Source organism: Letharia lupina (genome assembly GCF_014066315.1).
Source record: "Letharia lupina isolate WasteWater1 chromosome Unknown contig_8, whole genome shotgun sequence".
Classification (NCBI taxonomy): Eukaryota; Fungi; Ascomycota; class Lecanoromycetes; order Lecanorales; family Parmeliaceae; genus Letharia; species Letharia lupina.
In genome coordinates, this window is record NW_023502977.1 from 2,025,840 (window position 1) to 2,043,839 (window position 18,000).

Below are 18,000 nucleotides of genomic sequence, written 5' to 3' on the forward strand. Positions count from 1 at the left end.
ATTAGGTTAATGGCCTCTTATTGGCTTGATATCTTTCGTTTATGCTTATAATGGACCCTCATACAGACATCTCAATCGGTGACCTTCCTCGCTAAATCTTTATTTATGGGTATCCATCTCACTTCACCATATTCATAAGCATGCCGGGGCCCCTCTGCCTGCATATTGTCAGCGACGCGCCTTGTTGCAACGATAGTGACAGTACTCGCATCACCATCCCCATAACTTGTTTCACCCTCTTGAGAATGTTGGCATTCAACTCCTTGTTCTTCTCCGCGTTCTCAGGATTGTTGAAGCGATCGCCACCGAACTTCTTCTCAATCCTGTCAAGCACTATTGTAGACACAAAGCAACAGATTAGAAAAGTGATATTTGTACTGCGGCGGTCAGTGGCAAGCCAGCGCGTGCAATCAAATTGTTTGACAACATAATCGAACATATATTTATCAAAGAGAGAGTTCCTGATATCATTTTTCTTGTAGTCTGGAGGATTATCATTACGTTTGGTAATAGTGTCTCTATCATCGGCCACAGCTCCCTGTGCTCCGTTGCCTTCCATCTGTTGAGCACCTTGCGCATAGTTGTTATTGTTGCCGTTCATCTGCTGAGCACCGTGCGCATAGTTGGTGTTGCCCATGTTCGGCTCCTGTCCATTGTAGATGCCATTACCGCTCTGCTGATTGTAGCCCTCTTGAGGGACACCACGCTGCTGCTGTTGCTCGTTCATGCCTTCGCGCATGTCTTGGCCGTAGCCCTGCGTGCCGGAATGCATTGGGCCGGGTTGCTGTCCAGAGGTCGATGAGAGGTGAGAGGTCTCCTCTTGGGTGGCGGCCTTGTCGTAGTAAGATGCAGCGGACATGATGGATAGGTGCAAGATATATGATGATTGGTTTGATATATGTCGCGTGTGTGTGTGTGTAGGGAAGAGAATGGGAGGGTTGATGTTCCTTTGTGTGGGGAAACTTTCAAAAATTGGTAAATTCTTGGCAGTCTCATCTGGCCGCTGCCGCGATCCACTAGTGTCGATTTAAATTAAACCTGCTTATTTCGATCTTGCCCCACTCGTGCGCGTCATCAGCACACCCCTTCACATAATTTGGATGGCTGGTAATCAACACCAGCCTCGGTTGTGTGTGAGGTTGGTGGTGTCCCTGCATCGTATGGAAAAGGATTCGTCCAGTCATACGATGAAGGCTGAGCGAGCTGCAGGAAGGCCGGAAGAGAGAGACCCGCCCGGGACATCGGCGAGCTTACGAGTCTGGGAATATGGGTGGCAAAACCAGCGCCTTGTTCGAAGGTCTCGTCTCTGTTGATCAGCACTACTTGATGGGATCCAAGTACATTTCAGCATCTTCTTTCTTCCTCCTCCTCTTCTTCTTCTTCTCTTCATCCGCATCCCCAGTCGTTACAACATTGATGAAATTTTGCCTTGCCTGTCCACTCGCTCAGGTCCACAATAGTCCTTGCTGCTGAACTGACCCTTTGCCTCTTCTACCCCTATTAATCATCTTGCCCAAGCTATACAAGATGCAAAGTATTCTCTGCTGGTCTCTGATAATTCAGGCAGCCTTGGGTGCCATCCTCACTGCGCGGAATGCGACCATTGCTTGCAACAACTCTCCACAACTCTGCTCAAGAGCCTACTCCAATATCACACAGCTCGGTGCCCACGACAGTCCCTTCCTCAACAATGCCTCCGCTTCCAATAGCATAACGTTCAGCGATGCCGGCAATCAGAACGTCAACAGTGTAGCTCAGCTCGCAGCTGGCGTCCGCCTTCTCACTGCACAAGTTCATAACAACAATGGGGCATGGCATCTCTGCCATACTAGCTGCAGCTTGCTGGATGCCGGGACGCTGAGTGCTTGGTTATCGACGATTAAGACGTGGATGGACGATAATCCTAACGACGTGGTCACGATCCTATTGGTGAATTCGGACGATGCATCAGCAGAGGATCTCAACGCAGAGTTCGAAGCCGCAAATATTACTTCTTACGGGTACCAGCCGCCTTCAAGCACTACCGCCTTAGCTACCTGGCCTACTTTGCAAGAGATGATCTCCAACAATTCTCGCCTGGTGACCTTCGTTGCGGATTTGGACCCTTCGACGAATACAGTCGCTCCCTACCTACTTGACGAGTTCACTTTTGTGTTTGAGAATCCGTACAACGTGACCAGCTCGTCCAATTTCTCTTGCGTCGCAGATAGGCCACCAGCGGTATTCGAGCAGACGGCCACAGCCATATCATCTGGGCGTTTGCCGCTTGTGAACCATTTCCTCGACACAAACGAAGGCTTGGGTATCGACATCCCAGATACTGCGAATGTCACCACAACCAATGGCAAGACAGGCGCTGGAAGCTTAGGGGCCGCAGCCTCTGATTGCTCCGCCGCTTACGGCAAGGCCCCTGCATTCCTGCTCGTCGACTTCTTTGATGAGGGTTTTGCCATCAGCGTAGTCAACGGTTTGAATGGGATATCAACGACCGCAGTAGGACAGACCCAGCCTTCAGTCACCCCTACCTCAAGCAGCGGCGCTAGCGACATTTCGAATCTCGGATTCGGCAGCTATGGCTGGCTGGTTGTACTGTTTGTTACGTGGCTCGCACATCAGATATGACATGGGAAACGAAGACGAAGCGAGGAAAAATTACGAAGCAAAGATTTGGTATTGCATAGCGAGGGCTGCATTGGGAGCGTTACATTGGGAAGGACATACTGCATAGCGTGGGGCGTGTCTTTGCTAGCATATTCATCCCTCATAAATGTGCATACATGATCGAGGCATAGCTTCCATCATCACTTGACATCGGCAGCTAGAATTTCATTCACGGCCGTCACCTTCTCGCTGAACTTCTGCTTCTTATCCGTCCTGCGACTTGTGAGCGTTCGTAAGACTCGAATGCTTTATTTTGGCTATCATACCTTGAACCGACCCTAATATCAGTCTGTATCCTCACGACCCCTTTTTGGTGCAACATAAAATGCGCCTGACCAATGAGACGCATCACATCATCCCAAGGACCTTCTGCAGCAATGTTCAGCCTTGCCCCACATATCATCTTAGCTTCGCAATAATGAATCATCACTCACCCACAGTCGTTCCTGCGGAATGCATCGAATAGCTGAGATGGCTCTTTTGCATCAAGCGCTGAACATCTGCAACCTCTTGCGACACTGACACCGTGGTCCCAATCTGCTGCAGGATTAGACCTGGACACCTGTAGCCGCAGCTGGAGAAATACAGGGATGAGGCAGAAGTCTGCTACGCAATTTTCGGGGGTTGCGAGGGTTTCGAGGTCAAGATCTTTTGGAGGAGCCATCATTGCGAGACTTGATGTTCGTGAGATTTTCGAAGGCGCGGTGCTGAACGTTAATAGTTACGCATAAGACCATGCCAAGGCCGCTTTGTTCACGTTTCGAATATACTTTGTCGAAAAAATTCTTCTTCCATTTCGTGACTTCTTTCCGTTTTGCGGTACGGTTTTCGTTGACGAAATCGTTGTTCAATACCTTGGGTGGCTTTTTGCTTTGATTGTGCTCTCTTCTTGTTCTGTCAAATGTACTCTCTGTTGTATTTCAAGTGCAAGCCTCGACGACGCTCTGTCTAGCGTTCTAGTCCGGCATACTTGCTTGATATCGTTGCCTTAACTGCCTCGGGTGTTGAGACCCTCGTTCTACCACGTTATTCGTCTGGGAGGTTGTCATTTGAGTAGACTTTTCATATTCTGCTTAAAGCATTCTGGGACCCCTACCCAGATACAGCCGCCGTTGATAAATCATGCTCACTATCGGCCTTGATGATGGAGTGCAACTCGTGTACCTAGCGGAGGGAGCAGCAAATGTAGTCTACAGGATACGAAGCCTTCCTCTGGACCCAAGCATCTCCGCAGACCTCAACTTCGAAAGCTATGGCCCCAACACCCCTCCACCAACCGACATCGAGCCACTCCACATGGACCCTTGTCTCGAAGCTAAGCTAGTCCGCCTCAGGAAAAAGACATCTTCTACTACTCCAGTCGCCGCGTCCCAGAACCACTTCGAAAACATGATCAAACCTCTCTTTCCATCCGAGAACCTCGTCCAGCAAATGTTATTTCAGCCCTCAAAAGATCTCCTAATAGACTGCAACGCCAGATTACGCGAGATGGAAAGGAACGGCGCTAGACCTGCGAAGCGCCACGATGTCTATCTAGCTGAGGATGAGATGCATGGGATGTTGGTCACTGATATGTCTTGCAACGACGACACTTTCAAGTTCTTTGAATTCAAGCCAAAATGGTTGGCTCAGTCGCCATCTGCTCCGTCGAAATCGAAGAGATGTCGCACGTGTGCTTTGAGAGCTATGAAAAAAGGATCCAAGCAAGGTCTATGCCCGCTCGACTTGATGGACAAAGATCAAATCATTATCGCTGTGTGCCGCGTCATGGGTCTGGATCCCCACCGACTGCAGGATTACAGCGGTTCAAAGAGGGATATGCTAGGTCGAATTCGCGACTTCTTGCTTAAGGATCCACTGTTGCGTCGCTTAAAGCAACTTCAAATGGACAAGGATCCCAAAGGAGTATTGAAAGCCAACGTCACCTCGCAGGATATTCTCGCTGCAATGACGTTGCGAGACTGTACGTTATACCTAAAAATTGGCCAGGGTTCCATTGACGCCAGACTTGGTGACTTGGATCTCAAGACTGGAAAGGGGAAGGCGGAGTATTGGAGAGGCTTGGAGAGGCATTTGATTGACGGAGGGTGGTACACAGCCACGGAAAACGAGAAAACAGTGGCTGAGAACCTTTGTCAACTGGCTTGACGCTGGAATACAAAAGACACCTTCAAACGATTTCTGTGGCTTTTCGCCAACAACAATTCGACCCGTTCTTCGAGCTGATCATCTAATTAAATCGAGCAGATGTCTCCATCCTCTCCTTCCGTTTGTTGTAACAGTTTGAGATTGAAGCCAAACAGAGACCCCTGACCCCTGCGTCGAAACCATCAATTCCTCTCATGCGTCGTGGTCCAAAATCCGGGTATGTCAGATCCGAGGGCCCTAAAGTCTTTGGACCGATTGCTCAGCATGAATCTGTCCCCACCTCTCGTCCCAACCCCCACCCCATCTAAAATTTGGAGCTTCCAAGCTGTCCTTGCCTTATTCACTCGTGCTCGATATGTCCAAAGGCCCGCTGCCCGTTAATATTAATGAGACCCGGTGGCGATGGGTGGCTAGTACAAGTGCTTATGGCCTGTCTGTGTCCAAATATCTACTGTGCACGCTCTGTGACCTTCAATCCCTTCTCGACCTCAAAGATCTCACCCGCCAGCCTCTTTACCCCCATGATCTCAACTTCAGCCAAGACCTCTTTGATCCCAGCGATCACAGCTTCAGAAAGGCCCTCCTTTCCTCCTCGAGTATACATCAATCCCCGCAAGCCTAAACAGCGTCCTTGCAAACTACGTAAGAGCCCACTGCTCTCCTTCTCCCCGATGCCCATTCTCAAAGACCTCCCAAAGTGCAGGCGCGACCATCAACGGTCCATTCCCTCTCCAATCCCATGCTCCTCTGCTACCACTTGCTGTGCCGATGCCATTGACGATGTTGACCTTGTCAGAGGAGAGAGTCTGATGGGAGACGATGTCATTGAACTTGTGCGATCCTTGGCCGGCAAAGATTGTTGTGGGAGGCAGTGTCTTATAGATGATGGCGGCGTTGGGTTTGGATGAGGGTGGAGCGTGTTACGCGCCATGTCCCGGAGAGCCAAGAGGTGGGAGGGCGGAGAAGTATTCGCGGAACGGTTCCCGATGCATGAAATATTGCTGACCAAGGATCGCCAAGAGATTATCAATAATGTAAAGTATGTTTACGCCCAAATTTCAACATCGTATTTCTCATAGCAGAGCCGAGGGTAATAATTATGAAAATCTCACTCATTACTATTCGACGGTGCCGTCTGTTCGTGATACGAGTAGAGTACCTCAGATGCAGCGGACCGGCGCCTCAATTGGAGCCTTAGCGCTGCTTATTCTAGCAGTAGTATTCCAATTCCCCCGAGTCCGGAACATGGCCATGCACCAGGCGCAACATTTGCTTAGGCAATCTGCACCCCTCGTCAATTCGGCTCGACAATACTTACCCCACCACTCGTATAAAAATGCTCTTCCGGCCGCCTTCCTCTCTTCTTTCTCCACCCCCAATCAGCAAACACACTCCACCTCTCAACGGCACTTCACCACGACATCATCCACCATGGCCGAGTCCAAGACCTTCTTCGACGCGACCGAACTCCGTCGTTCCTACTACCAGATCACCAACGAGTCGACCATCTCCGACGCCCGCATCAAAGAGCTCGTCACCCACACCGTCAAGCATGTCCCCAGCGCCTTCCACTCGCAGACCACCCGCATGGTGGTCGTGTTGAAGGAGAAGCACGAGGAGCTGTGGGACGCCATCATGGAGGTCTACAAGGTGCAACTGCCCGCGGACAAGTTCGAGCATGCCAAGGGGAGGATGGTGGGGTTCAGGAAGGCGTACGGGACCGTGAGTTGGGCCGAGCGCCGTTCCTGGTCTTGGGTTGCGGCTGACATGTTGTGGACGCAGATCCTCTTCTACGAGGACACCTCCAACGTGAGGGAGTTCCAGGAGAAGTACAAGACCTACGAGGATAAGTTCCCCCAATGTACGTATCCCCTTCCCTACATCTGCCTCCCGCCCCCGCGCCCTCTGCAGTGCATCCGCTGACACCTTTTCCCCTCAAGGGTCCGAGCAAACCAATGGCATGCACCAATACACCCTCTGGTGTGCCCTCGAAGCAGAAGGCATGGGGGTCAATCTTCAGCATTACAATCCCTTGATCGACACTCGCCTCGAGACCATGTACGACGTCCCGGCAACGTGGAGCTTGAAGTCTCAGATGGTGTTCGGCAAGCCGACCGGCCAGCCGGGAGAGAAGACGTTCAAGCCTGTTGAAGAGAGGGTGAAGTACTTTGGGTCATGAAATTGGGAAGCAAAGCTATAGAACGTAGTATCCAAGTTGTAACAAATCTATCGGTCTTCCACGTCTCTTGCAAGGAAGCTGCTGTGGAACACGTTCGGATGTTTGAGCCCTCCGAATCAATCGATGCATGCTATGGTCTATGTTGGGTTGGATCCCTGGGTATTGTATCTGCGCCGGCAATGCATGCAAGCCTACCTTCAGAACGCCAGAGTCTATCCAACTTCATTCACACAAGCCGCACATCAACGCTTCTATCCCTCACTTCCCCTGCTGCCCCGCCCCCTCCCTCCTCAATCCCTCCATCACCTTCTCCTTCCCCGCCAACTTGGCCCTCTCCTCCTTCACCATCCCGTCCAGCGTCTTCATCGCCTCCCTCAACCTATCCAGCTCCATCGCCTCCTCCTTCTGACTGAACGGGTTCCCCTCACTGTTCGCATACGGGATCTCCGCACTCCTCTCCCCCTGTTTCCGCAACGTAGCCTGCTTGCTCCCCTTGCCCCCCTTGCCCCTCGCGGGCAGCGGCGGCCCGCTCGTCAGGACGTCGTAGAAGGGCTCCACGGGCTCCGAGAAGATGACCTCCTCGAAGTTCTGACTGACGATCGGATCCCGCCGCTCCTTCTGGCCCTCGACGTCCCCCACGTACGGGTGCAGCTTCAGCGCGTGCCACAGCGTCTGCGCCTTCTCGTTCGCCTCGGGCACGAAGTACAGCTTCATCTGCACCTCGAACTCCCCCCACCCGGTCTCCGTCACCTCGAAGGGCGCCGACTCCACCATGCGCGAGGCGTTCGTGTACGTCTCGTGCAGCTTGAACTGCACCTTCTTCAGCCAGTAGGATATGTCCTCGTCGTTGACCCCGCGCACGAAGACGGACCATTGGTGCGTGTGCTCCGGGCTGATGCCGGGGGGCCGGTTGCTGGGGTCGAGGGGTTTGGCGATGGAGCCGTAGACTGTGAGGGGAGGGGGGAGGGTGTTAGTGGGGTTGGGTCTTGTGGTGGAGGGGGGGGGGAGAGAGAGAGAGAGAGAGAGAGAGAGAGAAGGAAGGGAATGGAGGAGAAGGGAGGACGATACCGAAGGGACGGTGGATTTGGACGCCCTTGACACGGTCTTTCTTAGTATATCTTGGTACAGGCATGTTCGGTGATGGATGTGGAGAAGAATGCAGTGGTGGGAATGTTGGTGGTTTTAAGTACAAGACGGAATGTTGAACTGTACTTACCTTGACACGCTTCGCGCCTGCCGGAGCGGGCATCCTGGAGAGAAGTGAAGGTAACTCTCTGTGTGTGCTGCAGTACCCAATCTACCTGAATTCGTCAGGTGCTGCCCTTCAAACCACGAATTAGGATTTTGCTGGTCAGAAAGAAGGGTAGGATGTACACGGTATCAAAGGAAAGCCTTCAGCCTGTCTTAGGAAAACGGTGAAAGCTGTTTTATATCATGAACTGGCTGTATATCGTAGCGTCCAGCGTTCCCCCAGCGAGATCTCCGATCGTACATGCGGCTCCGCAAATCCCTGCGTAGATCTCGCGGCCAAGCTTCCTTCGATCTTGATGTCAATCAACCACATCCTGCATGCTTTTGTCTCTCTCTCTCGAGGACTAAACTGTTCGTTCAAGGAATTTCCGCAGTTGAATTGATGCCGACGAAGATCGTGGTCTGCGGCGGCAACGGGTTCCTGGGTACGAACACTTGCGGATCCGACCAGGGAATATGCTTCTTCCGTTAACGAAGCTTAGGGTCTCGGATATGTAGAGTCGCAGTCGGCCGGGGCTGGGACGTAACCTCCATCAGCCGTTCCGGCGAACCCACCTGGTCCGCCATCACATCCTCGCCCAACGCACCGCCGTGGTCGAGTACGGTGAAATGGCAGAAAGCCGACATCCTTAAGCCGGAAACCTACAAGCCCATGTTGAATGGCGCAGACGCTGTGGTGCACTCCATGGGGATATTACTAGAGGCGGACTACAAAGGTGTCGTTACGGGGAAAGAGTCGCCGTGGTCGGGGTTGTCGAGGGCTTTCAGTGCAACCAAGGGCGGTAGTCAGAATCCACTGGAGAGGAAAGAGGGTGAAGCTTTGGAGCCGCAGGAGAAAGATGGGCAGTTGACTTATGAGCTTATGAATCGAGACTCAGGTAGGAAGGAGGCTTTCCGCTGAGCAAAAAAAATCTGGGATTGACCGAGTTTTCCCAGCAATTACCCTCGCCCAAGAAGCCTCTTCCCAGAATGTACCCTCCTTTGTCTTCATCTCCGCTGCGGCAGGAGCTCCAATGCTGCCCAAACGATATATCACTACCAAACGTGACGCCGAGTCCACGATAGCTTCCTCATTACCCAAGCTTCGGAGTATCTTCATACGACCAGGCTTCCTTTATGACTCGTCTCGGATGTTTACCATGCCAATAGCCGCCGCTGGTAGTATTGGTAATATGGTGAACTCAATGATCGGAGGTCGTTTGTCATGGATAGCGGGTGCCGCTGTTGAAAAGCCGCTGAAACCAGATCTTGTGGCAGAGGCCGTGGTCGAGGCTATCGAGGATGGCGCAGTGAAGGGTGTCGTGGGGACGAGCGATATAGAAGCGTTAGCCACCAAAGCGTGGAGGAGAGGCATGTTATGATCGTGTTGTAAATATTCTCCGCTCGGTTCTATAAATTCCAACTCATTCGCCGCCAGAACGATCTAGCACCATGTCTGATGGGTGCACCAATTTCTTCATATCATTGTCCCCCGTTCGAAGCTGTCGCGGATCTCCGCAGTGTACTGTAGAGCTCGTTAGCAATGCCTTGCGAATATGTCAGGCGATGGAGCATGGAGTTTACCTTGTTGTAAAAGCGGGCCAGCTTTTGGTTGAATTGCTTGTTCTTGTCATTGATAAACGTAACGTCACCGTCATCTTCACCTCTGCCTCTGTCTCTTCTCTTCCGCAACCGAACCTCCTCGGCCTTCCGTAGATCATTGACCAACCTGTCCACGGCAGCTTTTTCAGGCTTGTTCTCAATGAAGTCTGTGCTGTCGGCTGTGGAGTAGAAAGTCCCACTCTTATCGACAGCAACGAGCTCTCCATCCTCAGTCTCGATGATCTCCAAGCCTCCACTCAGAGCGGCCTTCTGCACCGCAGCTGCCTTCTCCTTCTCGTAGCCCTCCATATCAGGCTTCAACTCTCGCAGCTGGCGCTTGTAGATCTTCCGTGCATCCTGTGTGTAATCTTGAAACGCTACATCCTCGCGATGCTTCCCTTTCTTCTCCATCCGCTTATCCCATTTCTCCGACTCGTCAACAGTCCAGTCCCATGCTCGCTTTCGCTCAAAGTCTTCTCCGGCCGCTGCAGTGTCGGCTTTTAGTAGGTTGTGTGATGCGAATGCCTGCTTTCGAGAGAGTGAGGACAAAAGGTTAGGGTCTGTCGCTAGTCGTTGTGACTCTGCGGCTGCTTCTTTGAGGTTCTTCTGAGCGGACTTTTGCTACACAAGGATCAGTACTCGGCCACTCAACCGCAGGACGGAGCAAACTTACTGCACGTGCTTGGAGAGCCTTGAAGCGCTCTTTCCTCTCCTGATTTTTGTCTACCGATATAAGATCCGGCTGGGCGTCTTCAGACGGCTCAGCTTCTGATTCTCTGTCGATATACTGCGGATGTTGTGACTTGGGCGCCGCCGTTTCATCCACAGGTGCGCCGTCTTGCACTTTCGACTCGTTGGCGATCTTGCGCTTCTTCGCAGGAGGCATGGCCGTTGCTGGAAAGAAGCCTCACAAAAGTTTTATCACCAAGGTTTGGAATAGATTCGGTGTATTGCCTGGGCTTTTCGGTTTGGCTATGGGCCTCATTGTTGGGTCGATGCTAGCGCCCATTTGAAAGCTTGGCATTAAATCGGCTTGGCATTTCTTTTCACGTACATGTATATTGTAGGCTGCAACTCTATTACGATCGTACACCCATATTCAATTGTAGGTTGTGATGACTTCTACGAGGTTGCAGCTGATCATATCAGACCTCCAGGCCTTCTGCGGGCGATTCTTCGCAACCCGGCTGGTTGTATCGAAGAAGCAAGGAGTCGTCATGCGAATGAAGAATCTTCTCTTCATTTTCAAACACAGGCTGCATGACCTTGTTCATTTTATTGTGACGAACAACCCGGAGCGCTCACAGGCTCACGGATCAGGGTCAAAATCAACAACTTCTTAGTCTTACATACTGCAGCCGGAAGGTTTCTTTCCGGGAAGGGGGAAGGGGGGAAGGGGGGAAGGGGGGGAGGGGGGGCTTGTGTTAAATCGAAAGGCGAATGGTGGATCCCAGTTATTTTCTCATTGCTGATGAAAATTAAAGGCTGGTCTGTTACGATCAACAGCAGCCTTCATTTCCATACAACATACTTACAACGAATGTCCTTTCCTTTCTACATTGATTTTATAATCACTCATTTCCCACGGCTGTGGCTACATATCTGAGACTTTTGCACGTAACTTGACAATACTTTATGTTTGCTAGCATCCAAATATAGAGCGGAAGCAATAGTGTCCCGAAGCTGGGTACCTAGGATGGGCAAAGGATCAAATAAATCGCAGGATTTGCGCATTGCATATGCATCATACACACCGGAATCAGGTCCGGGTTAGATCTTGTACGGAGCTAAAGCAGGTCTACATTGCCCAGTACCCCATTTGTGGACCGAAAAACAGCCAAAGCCGAGCACGCTGATCAAGACGCTGGGTCCATTGGTTGTGTCAATTTCTCGACTGTATATATCAGGAAGACCTTTTACAAATCTTGAGATCGTCTCATTCGGCATTGTTCACATTGCCAGCCACTCGAACTATTACTGTTCATAAGACGGACAGTCCCCCAGAGATCTGAGGGTGATTCCTTTCATTTTCCCTTAACAGTTCGACGAGCTTCGCTGACAGCACTGCATCAAAAGCTATTTCGCAAAAACAGTCTCCGTTGCGAACCAAGATGTTGTCAATCTTGCTAACACTCGGCCTTCTGCTCGTCTGCTCTTGCTCTGCCCAGTACTACCTAACTGCCGGTGGTGTCAATGGCCCGTTCTGTTCGCCGGGTTCTACATGTGGCTTGAGTGCGTTGTACTTCTTCATCTTGTTCTACTCATGTCGTGTATCTGTTCGACGTTGACTAGGCTATTCCGGCACAGTGGCCGCATTTCCACTCGGCAACGGCAACTATGCCGCTATCCTTACCAATGATACCTGCCAAGCTCTGACCGGCCAATTGCAGGGCAATAACGGTTATTGGGTGTTCAACGGTTTCAACAAGACCTACTCCCTCTACCTGGCGCCTACTGCCGGCGGCACCTCTGTCCCCTTTCCCTGTGGGTCACTCTTCTCTTCCACCACTGAATCGTGGCAAAGACTGATGATATAACACAGACCTCGGCTATGTAGGCATCAATTTCGGTCTCAATACCGACGGATTCAGCGATGTTTTTCCGGGTGGTGGTCACTTGTACAGGAATGATAATCAAATACTTGTGTCGGACTTTCCCGATATGGCCAACCAGGGAACCTGGTACGAAGTTTGTCAGACGCTCATCCCCGGGCATGAGGCGGCTGGGCTGCAAGACCAAGTCTTTTGGTTGTCGAATGAGGGTCCTGCTGATGGAACACCGAATTGTACAATTAGCGACTTCGTTCCACGAGCCAATCTGGTGACCCGCATGATATTGGGGGAAGGGGCATCGATGAGCCTTTAGGGGATGCCATTCGAAATGAGCAGTGTCTGAAATACACAAATAAGATCTGGAAGGACGACAGTGCTTATGGAGACAAGAAGTTTGATACGAGTACATAGAGAAGCAGAGAAAATGTTGAGAATGTTTTCAGATGATTGAGCCAAAAGCAGAAGACCTTATATGCTAGCAATCGCAATGTACCTCGTCATTTACTACGAGACATGAGAAAATTTCTCAGCGCGAATAATTCACTAGAGCCGTCTCTGGCGACGAGTGTCAAGCGTCATAGACGAAGCTGGGGCCACTGGTCGGCCTTCTTTTGACTTCTTGAAGCTTTGAAGCAAGAGATGTGAGATGAAGCTTCGAAAGCAAGCCTGCACATGAGTTCTGGAGGCACTCTCTGTTTCAAGACTAAGAAGAGTAGAAGAAGGTCGAAGGGCATAGAATGACTCTAGCCTATCCGATTCTAGCATGCTCTCCAGAATACAATCAATTTCATTTGATCTCAGACCCAGCCTTCTCACATTTTGTGCTTACCTTATCTTCGCATCCGAAATATAGAGTCGAGCTAACAGTAGTTAGCGGCCGTTGAGGGGGCAGCTTGGCCCTGCCTTTTGTTTATATCTGCCTAGATTGTACTGTCACCTTGATGTATCTAGAAATTCTTACAGCATAAATAGAGCTAGCAGCGTTTTCAGTCTATGACTCCAAAGCCAAAGAGTCCAGCATGCCAGTAACGACTCGTAGCCAAGCCAATACGGATGCGAACCAAGGCAACGGTCGGCCTCAAGGTAAGATGTTCGTATCTTCGATACAGATCCAGATACTGAGCCACAAGGCGAGAACGAGATCGAGCAAAACGCAAACCGACCTCCTTTCAACGAGGCAGAAACGTACTACCCTGTCTTCTGCCTCACGGAGATCCCAGACGAAGTATGTATCGTCAGGCGTACCGTGCCCAAACGACGACAAGCTAAGTACGAATGATAGTATACCGACGAACTCGTACAATACACCGACGAGTATTCACGGTGGATCGCAGTCACCTCCAACGATCCGAAGAACGTGCTCGCGGACATCGAGGCCAACATGGGCAGGTTGAGGCCCACGCCTTTCATCGGCTACACCGTGCGCCAGGTCTACGGCTTTTTCAAAAGACATCTCCGACCCGCAGAGAACTACAACGGTCCCGACATCCGTTTCCCGAATTTCACTTTCATCGTCGTCGACGAACGGTGCGTCCAGTCTAGGCCCCGGCAAATCATCATCTGCTGCGACGCTCCAGACTTCGGCGAGAGAAGAATCAAGCTCAAGCAGTTGCGGTTGCCCATCGACCAGGCGTTGGACAACCTATGCCCTCTGGAGCAGCTGGCTTTCACCGTGAGCACAATCGGACATCCTAGCGGCAAGTCGAGGCTTATAATGCCGCCGCCAACGAGAATTCCGTGGCCGGATCGACCAGGGCGATACAGGTGGGCAACGGCGGCGGAAGCAAGGAAGATTGCGAGGGGAGCGATTCGAGGGTGGAAGACGGCAGACGAGGCACTGGGGAAGGTAGAGCCTTTTGTAATTGAATCCGGACGGTGAGCCGGTTTGATGAACGCGATCAACGATAGAGAGTACTGTTCAGATTAGAACAAGCATAGATTACAACACGTATAGATTACAACAAGCATGTGCTCACAAGATTTCGGGGAGATCGCAGCACCTCAAAAAATAAACAAGAGCTCCATATCCTTGTCGTGCTGAGAGCACAATTCATGATGCTCGTGAAATGACTAGCAAGACTAGTTTAGACTAGCAAGAGGGACTGTGCGAAGCTGAAGAAAAGACATGATGCATACGAGTACCCAATCGATGGTGATAATCCAACTCGGAATAGCAAAACCTCCATTTAGAGCTGCGCCTTCTCCACCTTCCTCCCCGTCTCATCAAACCAAAGCTTCGCCCCCGTGATTAAACTCTCCTGCAACGCACACCCAATCTTAACTGCCTGTACAGCCCCTGTCAGTTTCATCGGCAACTTCCCATCATCCAGACAAGCAGCCGTAAATTCATTGGCTTCGGTCACAAAGGCCTGCTCAAATCTTCCATAATACGTCCCTGGAATCTCCCGCCGGATACCAGACCCTTCGTAGATGTTTACGAGATTCGTTTGAGGTTGCATGTTCACAGTCAACTTACCCTCCGTGCCGATGATTTCCGTTGAGTCTTCTTGACCTGCGGCCATCATGCGCGAAGCGTACAGGTAAGCGATTCTGCCCCCGTAGAACTCGACAATGCCAACCGCGTTGTCGCGATCATTGTGCTTGCGTAGGTCAGGCTGCACGGCCGTAATGCCGCTGGAAACAACGGACTTCACCATGGAGTCTTGACCGAAGAACCACAAAGCGAGATCGATGTCGTGGATGGAGCAGTCGACGAAGATACCGCCCGAGAACTCAGCGTAGGCTACAAAGAATCCGCTGGGATCTAATTTGTCACACGTCTGGCTGCGGAAGATTGATGGGCGGCCGATCAGCCCGGAGTCCATTTTGTTCCAGGCGTCTCGATACGATTCGTCGAAACGGCGGGAGAAACCGCACATGACTTTCAGGTGCGGTTTCTTCTTTGCCGCATCTACCACTGTTTGAGACTGACAAAGCAACATTGTCAGCGTCTCCCGGAATCTCGATATTGACGGCATGACCGACAGTCGAGACTAGCTTACAACTTCTACACTGGTGGAAAGTGGCTTCTCGCACAGCACATGCTTGTTGGCCTCCATTGCCTTGATCGCCTGCTCTGCATGTACTGTTGTCACAGATGCAATGACGACAGCTTGTAGGCCTTCTTGTTTCAACATCTCCCTGTAGTCTTTGTATAGCCTCACCCCATATGGCTCGAGATGCTGTTTAGCCCACTGCAATTCTGCATCATCTGGGCTACTCGCAGCTACCAATTCGGCTCGTGGAGTCCGATTCAGAAAATGAAGTGCATGACGCTTTCCCATACGCCCTAAGCCCGCACAGCCTATCTTGAGCTTCGCTGGAGCCATTGCATAGGATCAATTACGCCCGCCCTTTATAATCCACGAAATTTTGAGGTGGTGAATCTTTCCCTGCCGGCAGCGCGGGAACGGCCCGGCTCGAGAACTCAGTTCTCAGCCCGCATATCCTGCATGCGAGACAGTCCTGTCAAAATGTTGTAGAATAAGCAACAAATTTCAATCTCCATACTATGGTACCTCCGATTCCATCCTTCTTGTACTACTTATTAGTAGATGAAAATAGCAGGACATGAAGGGCGGCGAAATTTGATCTAGTCGAATACGGCATGATTTTATCACATGAGGTATTTTAACCAGCACACATAGTACGCGGTGAATATCAAGAGGACCTGAGAGTCAGCACAATGGCGTCCGACGAGTGAGATATGAATTTGAAAGACAGTAGAAGACGAAAGAGAAAAACAAAAGCAAAGGTTAGACAGGGGAAAGCATCTCGCTTGAATTTTCCAAAAAGATTTGCACAGCCCAGATTCGAAGTCTCAAATACTACTTTTGCCACATCCAGGATTTGAAAACGGCAAGACGAGTCTCAACCAGCCCGGAAGACGAAAGAAATATTTCATCGCCATTTTTCGCTATTCGGTATGCGCATTCAGAGGACCGGCCCAGTTTCTGGGAGGTATGGGTCCGACTGGGGGAGACAAGGCAATACGGATACCCTCTGGTGGCCAGAAAAATTCATGGTCACTCCTTCACCAAACAGGCCTTCTATGAAAGAGGGCTCGTTATCAGGAATATAACCAGATAATCATTTCCTTTTCGCGGTGCTTTTCGCTGGTAGCGAGAGGTTGAAAGCTGGGCAGAGAACATTGATGCAAATAGCCTTGTCGGTAAGAGGGTTTTCGTCCATATCTTGCGTTCTCAGTCGGAGTTGTGGTGCCAAGGCCTAGGCATCATCGCTTTCTACTACCACTTTTAAAACGAGATTGCCGTCTGCGTCGTTTGCTCTGGCTGCCATTTCGAAGGCACGCTCGACATGATCAAGACCAAGGAAACGATGTGTGACGAGCTTTCCAAGGTCTGCCAGCAGTGGATTGTGGCCTGACACAAGCTCTATTGCTTGGGGATATGTATTTGCATAGCGAAATGTTCCAAGGATGTCGACTTCACGGAGTGCAGCGGCCGAAATGGGCAATGTCTGGACAGGATTGCCCATGCCCACGATCACGACTTTTCCTGCGGGCCGTGTGGCATAAATGGCAGCCTGAGTACAAGCTTCGACACCTGTACATTCGAGGACCACATCGAATCCACCAGTTGAACCAGTACCATTCCGTATTTTCTCGGTTGCCGAAGCTGCAGTCTCTTTCGCAATTTGAAGCTTCTCATCGATATTTTGACCTCGTTTGGCGGGTACAGTGAACCCTTCATGTGCAAAGCCATTTTGAGTAGCAAATTTGACCCTTTCTTGCTGAATATCTGCGATCACGACATGGCTTGAGCCAACCACCTTGGCCATAGCCGCGCACAGTAGCCCGACAGCTCCAGCACCGAGCACGAGAGTTGAGCTCTCTTGCGCTATTTGAGCTCGCCGCGATGCCTGTATTGCTACACCCAATGGTTCGAGGATGGCTCCCACATCATATGATACGTGGTCGGGCAGTTTGTGGCACCATGATGCTGGGTGATTGATCCTGTCTTGAAGGGTTCCCTGGAAATGAGGAGATGCTTTGGCGGAGCTCCTGAACCGCAAATGTTGGCAAATATTGTATCTCCCTTCTCGACATCTTTCGCATTCTCCGCAAGGTAGCCCGACCTCCAATGCTACCCGATCTCCCACTTTGAAATCGTCCACTTGTGATCCAACGACGACAACGACTCCAGCAGACTCATGTCCCAAAGATAAAGGTTCTGTGACTTGGATGTCTCCATTCCGGTAATGTTGGTAGTAATGTAGATCGGAACCGCAAAGGCCTGTAGCTCGAATGGCAATTTGAAGCTCTGTAGGGTCAGGGGACTCGAGTCCCCTTTCTTCAAGCCTCAAGTCTTTGGGACCATATAGTACCGAAGCTCTGCAAAGCTTTCCCATAGCTGCGGGTGGACAGGAACCCCGCACCACACGCTCCAGTAGTAGTAGTTTTCATCCGTGCATTTTGCATGCACTTCGGCTATTCTTCGGCCCGGCTGCTCTGCAGGTCGATCCGAGGTGTACGCAAAGCTTCCACCAAACCGTCAGGATTCAGACTACACCTCCACTACTTTGCACTCGCTGGCATCGACCATGAATCACCCTCAAGCGGCTCCTCAGAGAATCTCTCTCTCAACCCCACACCCTTTCTCCCACAGC

The 18,000-nt window shown here is 51.1% G+C and overlaps 11 protein-coding genes across 11 annotated transcripts; 5 read left to right on the forward strand and 6 right to left on the reverse strand.

The window, feature by feature from the left end:
* Positions 1–118: 118 nt before the first annotated feature.
* Positions 119–859, reverse strand: HO133_010430 (uncharacterized protein; the record flags this gene model as incomplete). The annotated part of the gene is made up of 3 exons (XM_037301283.1): positions 119–158; positions 210–333; positions 502–859. The coding sequence occupies 3 exons, from the start codon at positions 857–859 to the stop codon at positions 119–121; spliced, it is 522 nt and encodes a 173-aa protein (XP_037154100.1).
* Positions 860–1,527: 668 nt separating this feature from the next.
* On the forward strand, positions 1,528–2,622 carry HO133_010431 (uncharacterized protein; the record flags this gene model as incomplete). The annotated part of the gene is made up of 1 exon (XM_037301284.1): positions 1,528–2,622. One exon carries the CDS (start codon positions 1,528–1,530, stop codon positions 2,620–2,622), a length of 1,095 nt encoding a protein of 364 aa, XP_037154101.1.
* A 179-nt stretch (positions 2,623–2,801) lies between these two features.
* HO133_010432 (uncharacterized protein) lies at positions 2,802–3,328 on the reverse strand (the record flags this gene model as incomplete). Its single annotated transcript, XM_037301285.1, has 4 exons — positions 2,802–2,874; positions 2,928–3,030; positions 3,096–3,198; positions 3,248–3,328. The coding sequence occupies 4 exons, from the start codon at positions 3,326–3,328 to the stop codon at positions 2,802–2,804; spliced, it is 360 nt and encodes a 119-aa protein (XP_037154102.1).
* A 455-nt stretch (positions 3,329–3,783) lies between these two features.
* HO133_010433 (uncharacterized protein) lies at positions 3,784–4,809 on the forward strand (the record flags this gene model as incomplete). Its single annotated transcript, XM_037301286.1, has 1 exon — positions 3,784–4,809. The coding sequence occupies one exon, from the start codon at positions 3,784–3,786 to the stop codon at positions 4,807–4,809; it is 1,026 nt and encodes a 341-aa protein (XP_037154103.1).
* Positions 4,810–6,240: 1,431 nt separating this feature from the next.
* Positions 6,241–6,988, forward strand: HO133_010434 (uncharacterized protein; the record flags this gene model as incomplete). The annotated part of the gene is made up of 3 exons (XM_037301287.1): positions 6,241–6,531; positions 6,592–6,670; positions 6,750–6,988. The coding sequence occupies 3 exons, from the start codon at positions 6,241–6,243 to the stop codon at positions 6,986–6,988; spliced, it is 609 nt and encodes a 202-aa protein (XP_037154104.1).
* A 258-nt stretch (positions 6,989–7,246) lies between these two features.
* Positions 7,247–8,120, reverse strand: HO133_010435 (uncharacterized protein; the record flags this gene model as incomplete). Its single annotated transcript, XM_037301288.1, has 2 exons — positions 7,247–7,935; positions 8,057–8,120. The coding sequence occupies 2 exons, from the start codon at positions 8,118–8,120 to the stop codon at positions 7,247–7,249; spliced, it is 753 nt and encodes a 250-aa protein (XP_037154105.1).
* Positions 8,121–8,621: 501 nt separating this feature from the next.
* On the forward strand, positions 8,622–9,600 carry HO133_010436 (uncharacterized protein; the record flags this gene model as incomplete). The annotated part of the gene is made up of 3 exons (XM_037301289.1): positions 8,622–8,664; positions 8,722–9,117; positions 9,176–9,600. 3 exons carry the CDS (start codon positions 8,622–8,624, stop codon positions 9,598–9,600), a joined length of 864 nt encoding a protein of 287 aa, XP_037154106.1.
* A 95-nt stretch (positions 9,601–9,695) lies between these two features.
* On the reverse strand, positions 9,696–10,706 carry HO133_010437 (uncharacterized protein; the record flags this gene model as incomplete). The annotated part of the gene is made up of 3 exons (XM_037301290.1): positions 9,696–9,743; positions 9,803–10,441; positions 10,494–10,706. The coding sequence occupies 3 exons, from the start codon at positions 10,704–10,706 to the stop codon at positions 9,696–9,698; spliced, it is 900 nt and encodes a 299-aa protein (XP_037154107.1).
* A 2,685-nt stretch (positions 10,707–13,391) lies between these two features.
* Positions 13,392–14,251, forward strand: HO133_010438 (uncharacterized protein; the record flags this gene model as incomplete). The annotated part of the gene is made up of 3 exons (XM_037301291.1): positions 13,392–13,455; positions 13,482–13,597; positions 13,655–14,251. The coding sequence occupies 3 exons, from the start codon at positions 13,392–13,394 to the stop codon at positions 14,249–14,251; spliced, it is 777 nt and encodes a 258-aa protein (XP_037154108.1).
* Positions 14,252–14,558: 307 nt separating this feature from the next.
* HO133_010439 (uncharacterized protein) lies at positions 14,559–15,701 on the reverse strand (the record flags this gene model as incomplete). The annotated part of the gene is made up of 2 exons (XM_037301292.1): positions 14,559–15,299; positions 15,375–15,701. 2 exons carry the CDS (start codon positions 15,699–15,701, stop codon positions 14,559–14,561), a joined length of 1,068 nt encoding a protein of 355 aa, XP_037154109.1.
* Positions 15,702–16,599: 898 nt separating this feature from the next.
* On the reverse strand, positions 16,600–17,742 carry HO133_010440 (uncharacterized protein; the record flags this gene model as incomplete). Its single annotated transcript, XM_037301293.1, has 1 exon — positions 16,600–17,742. The coding sequence occupies one exon, from the start codon at positions 17,740–17,742 to the stop codon at positions 16,600–16,602; it is 1,143 nt and encodes a 380-aa protein (XP_037154110.1).
* Between the last annotated feature and the right edge of the window lie 258 nt (positions 17,743–18,000).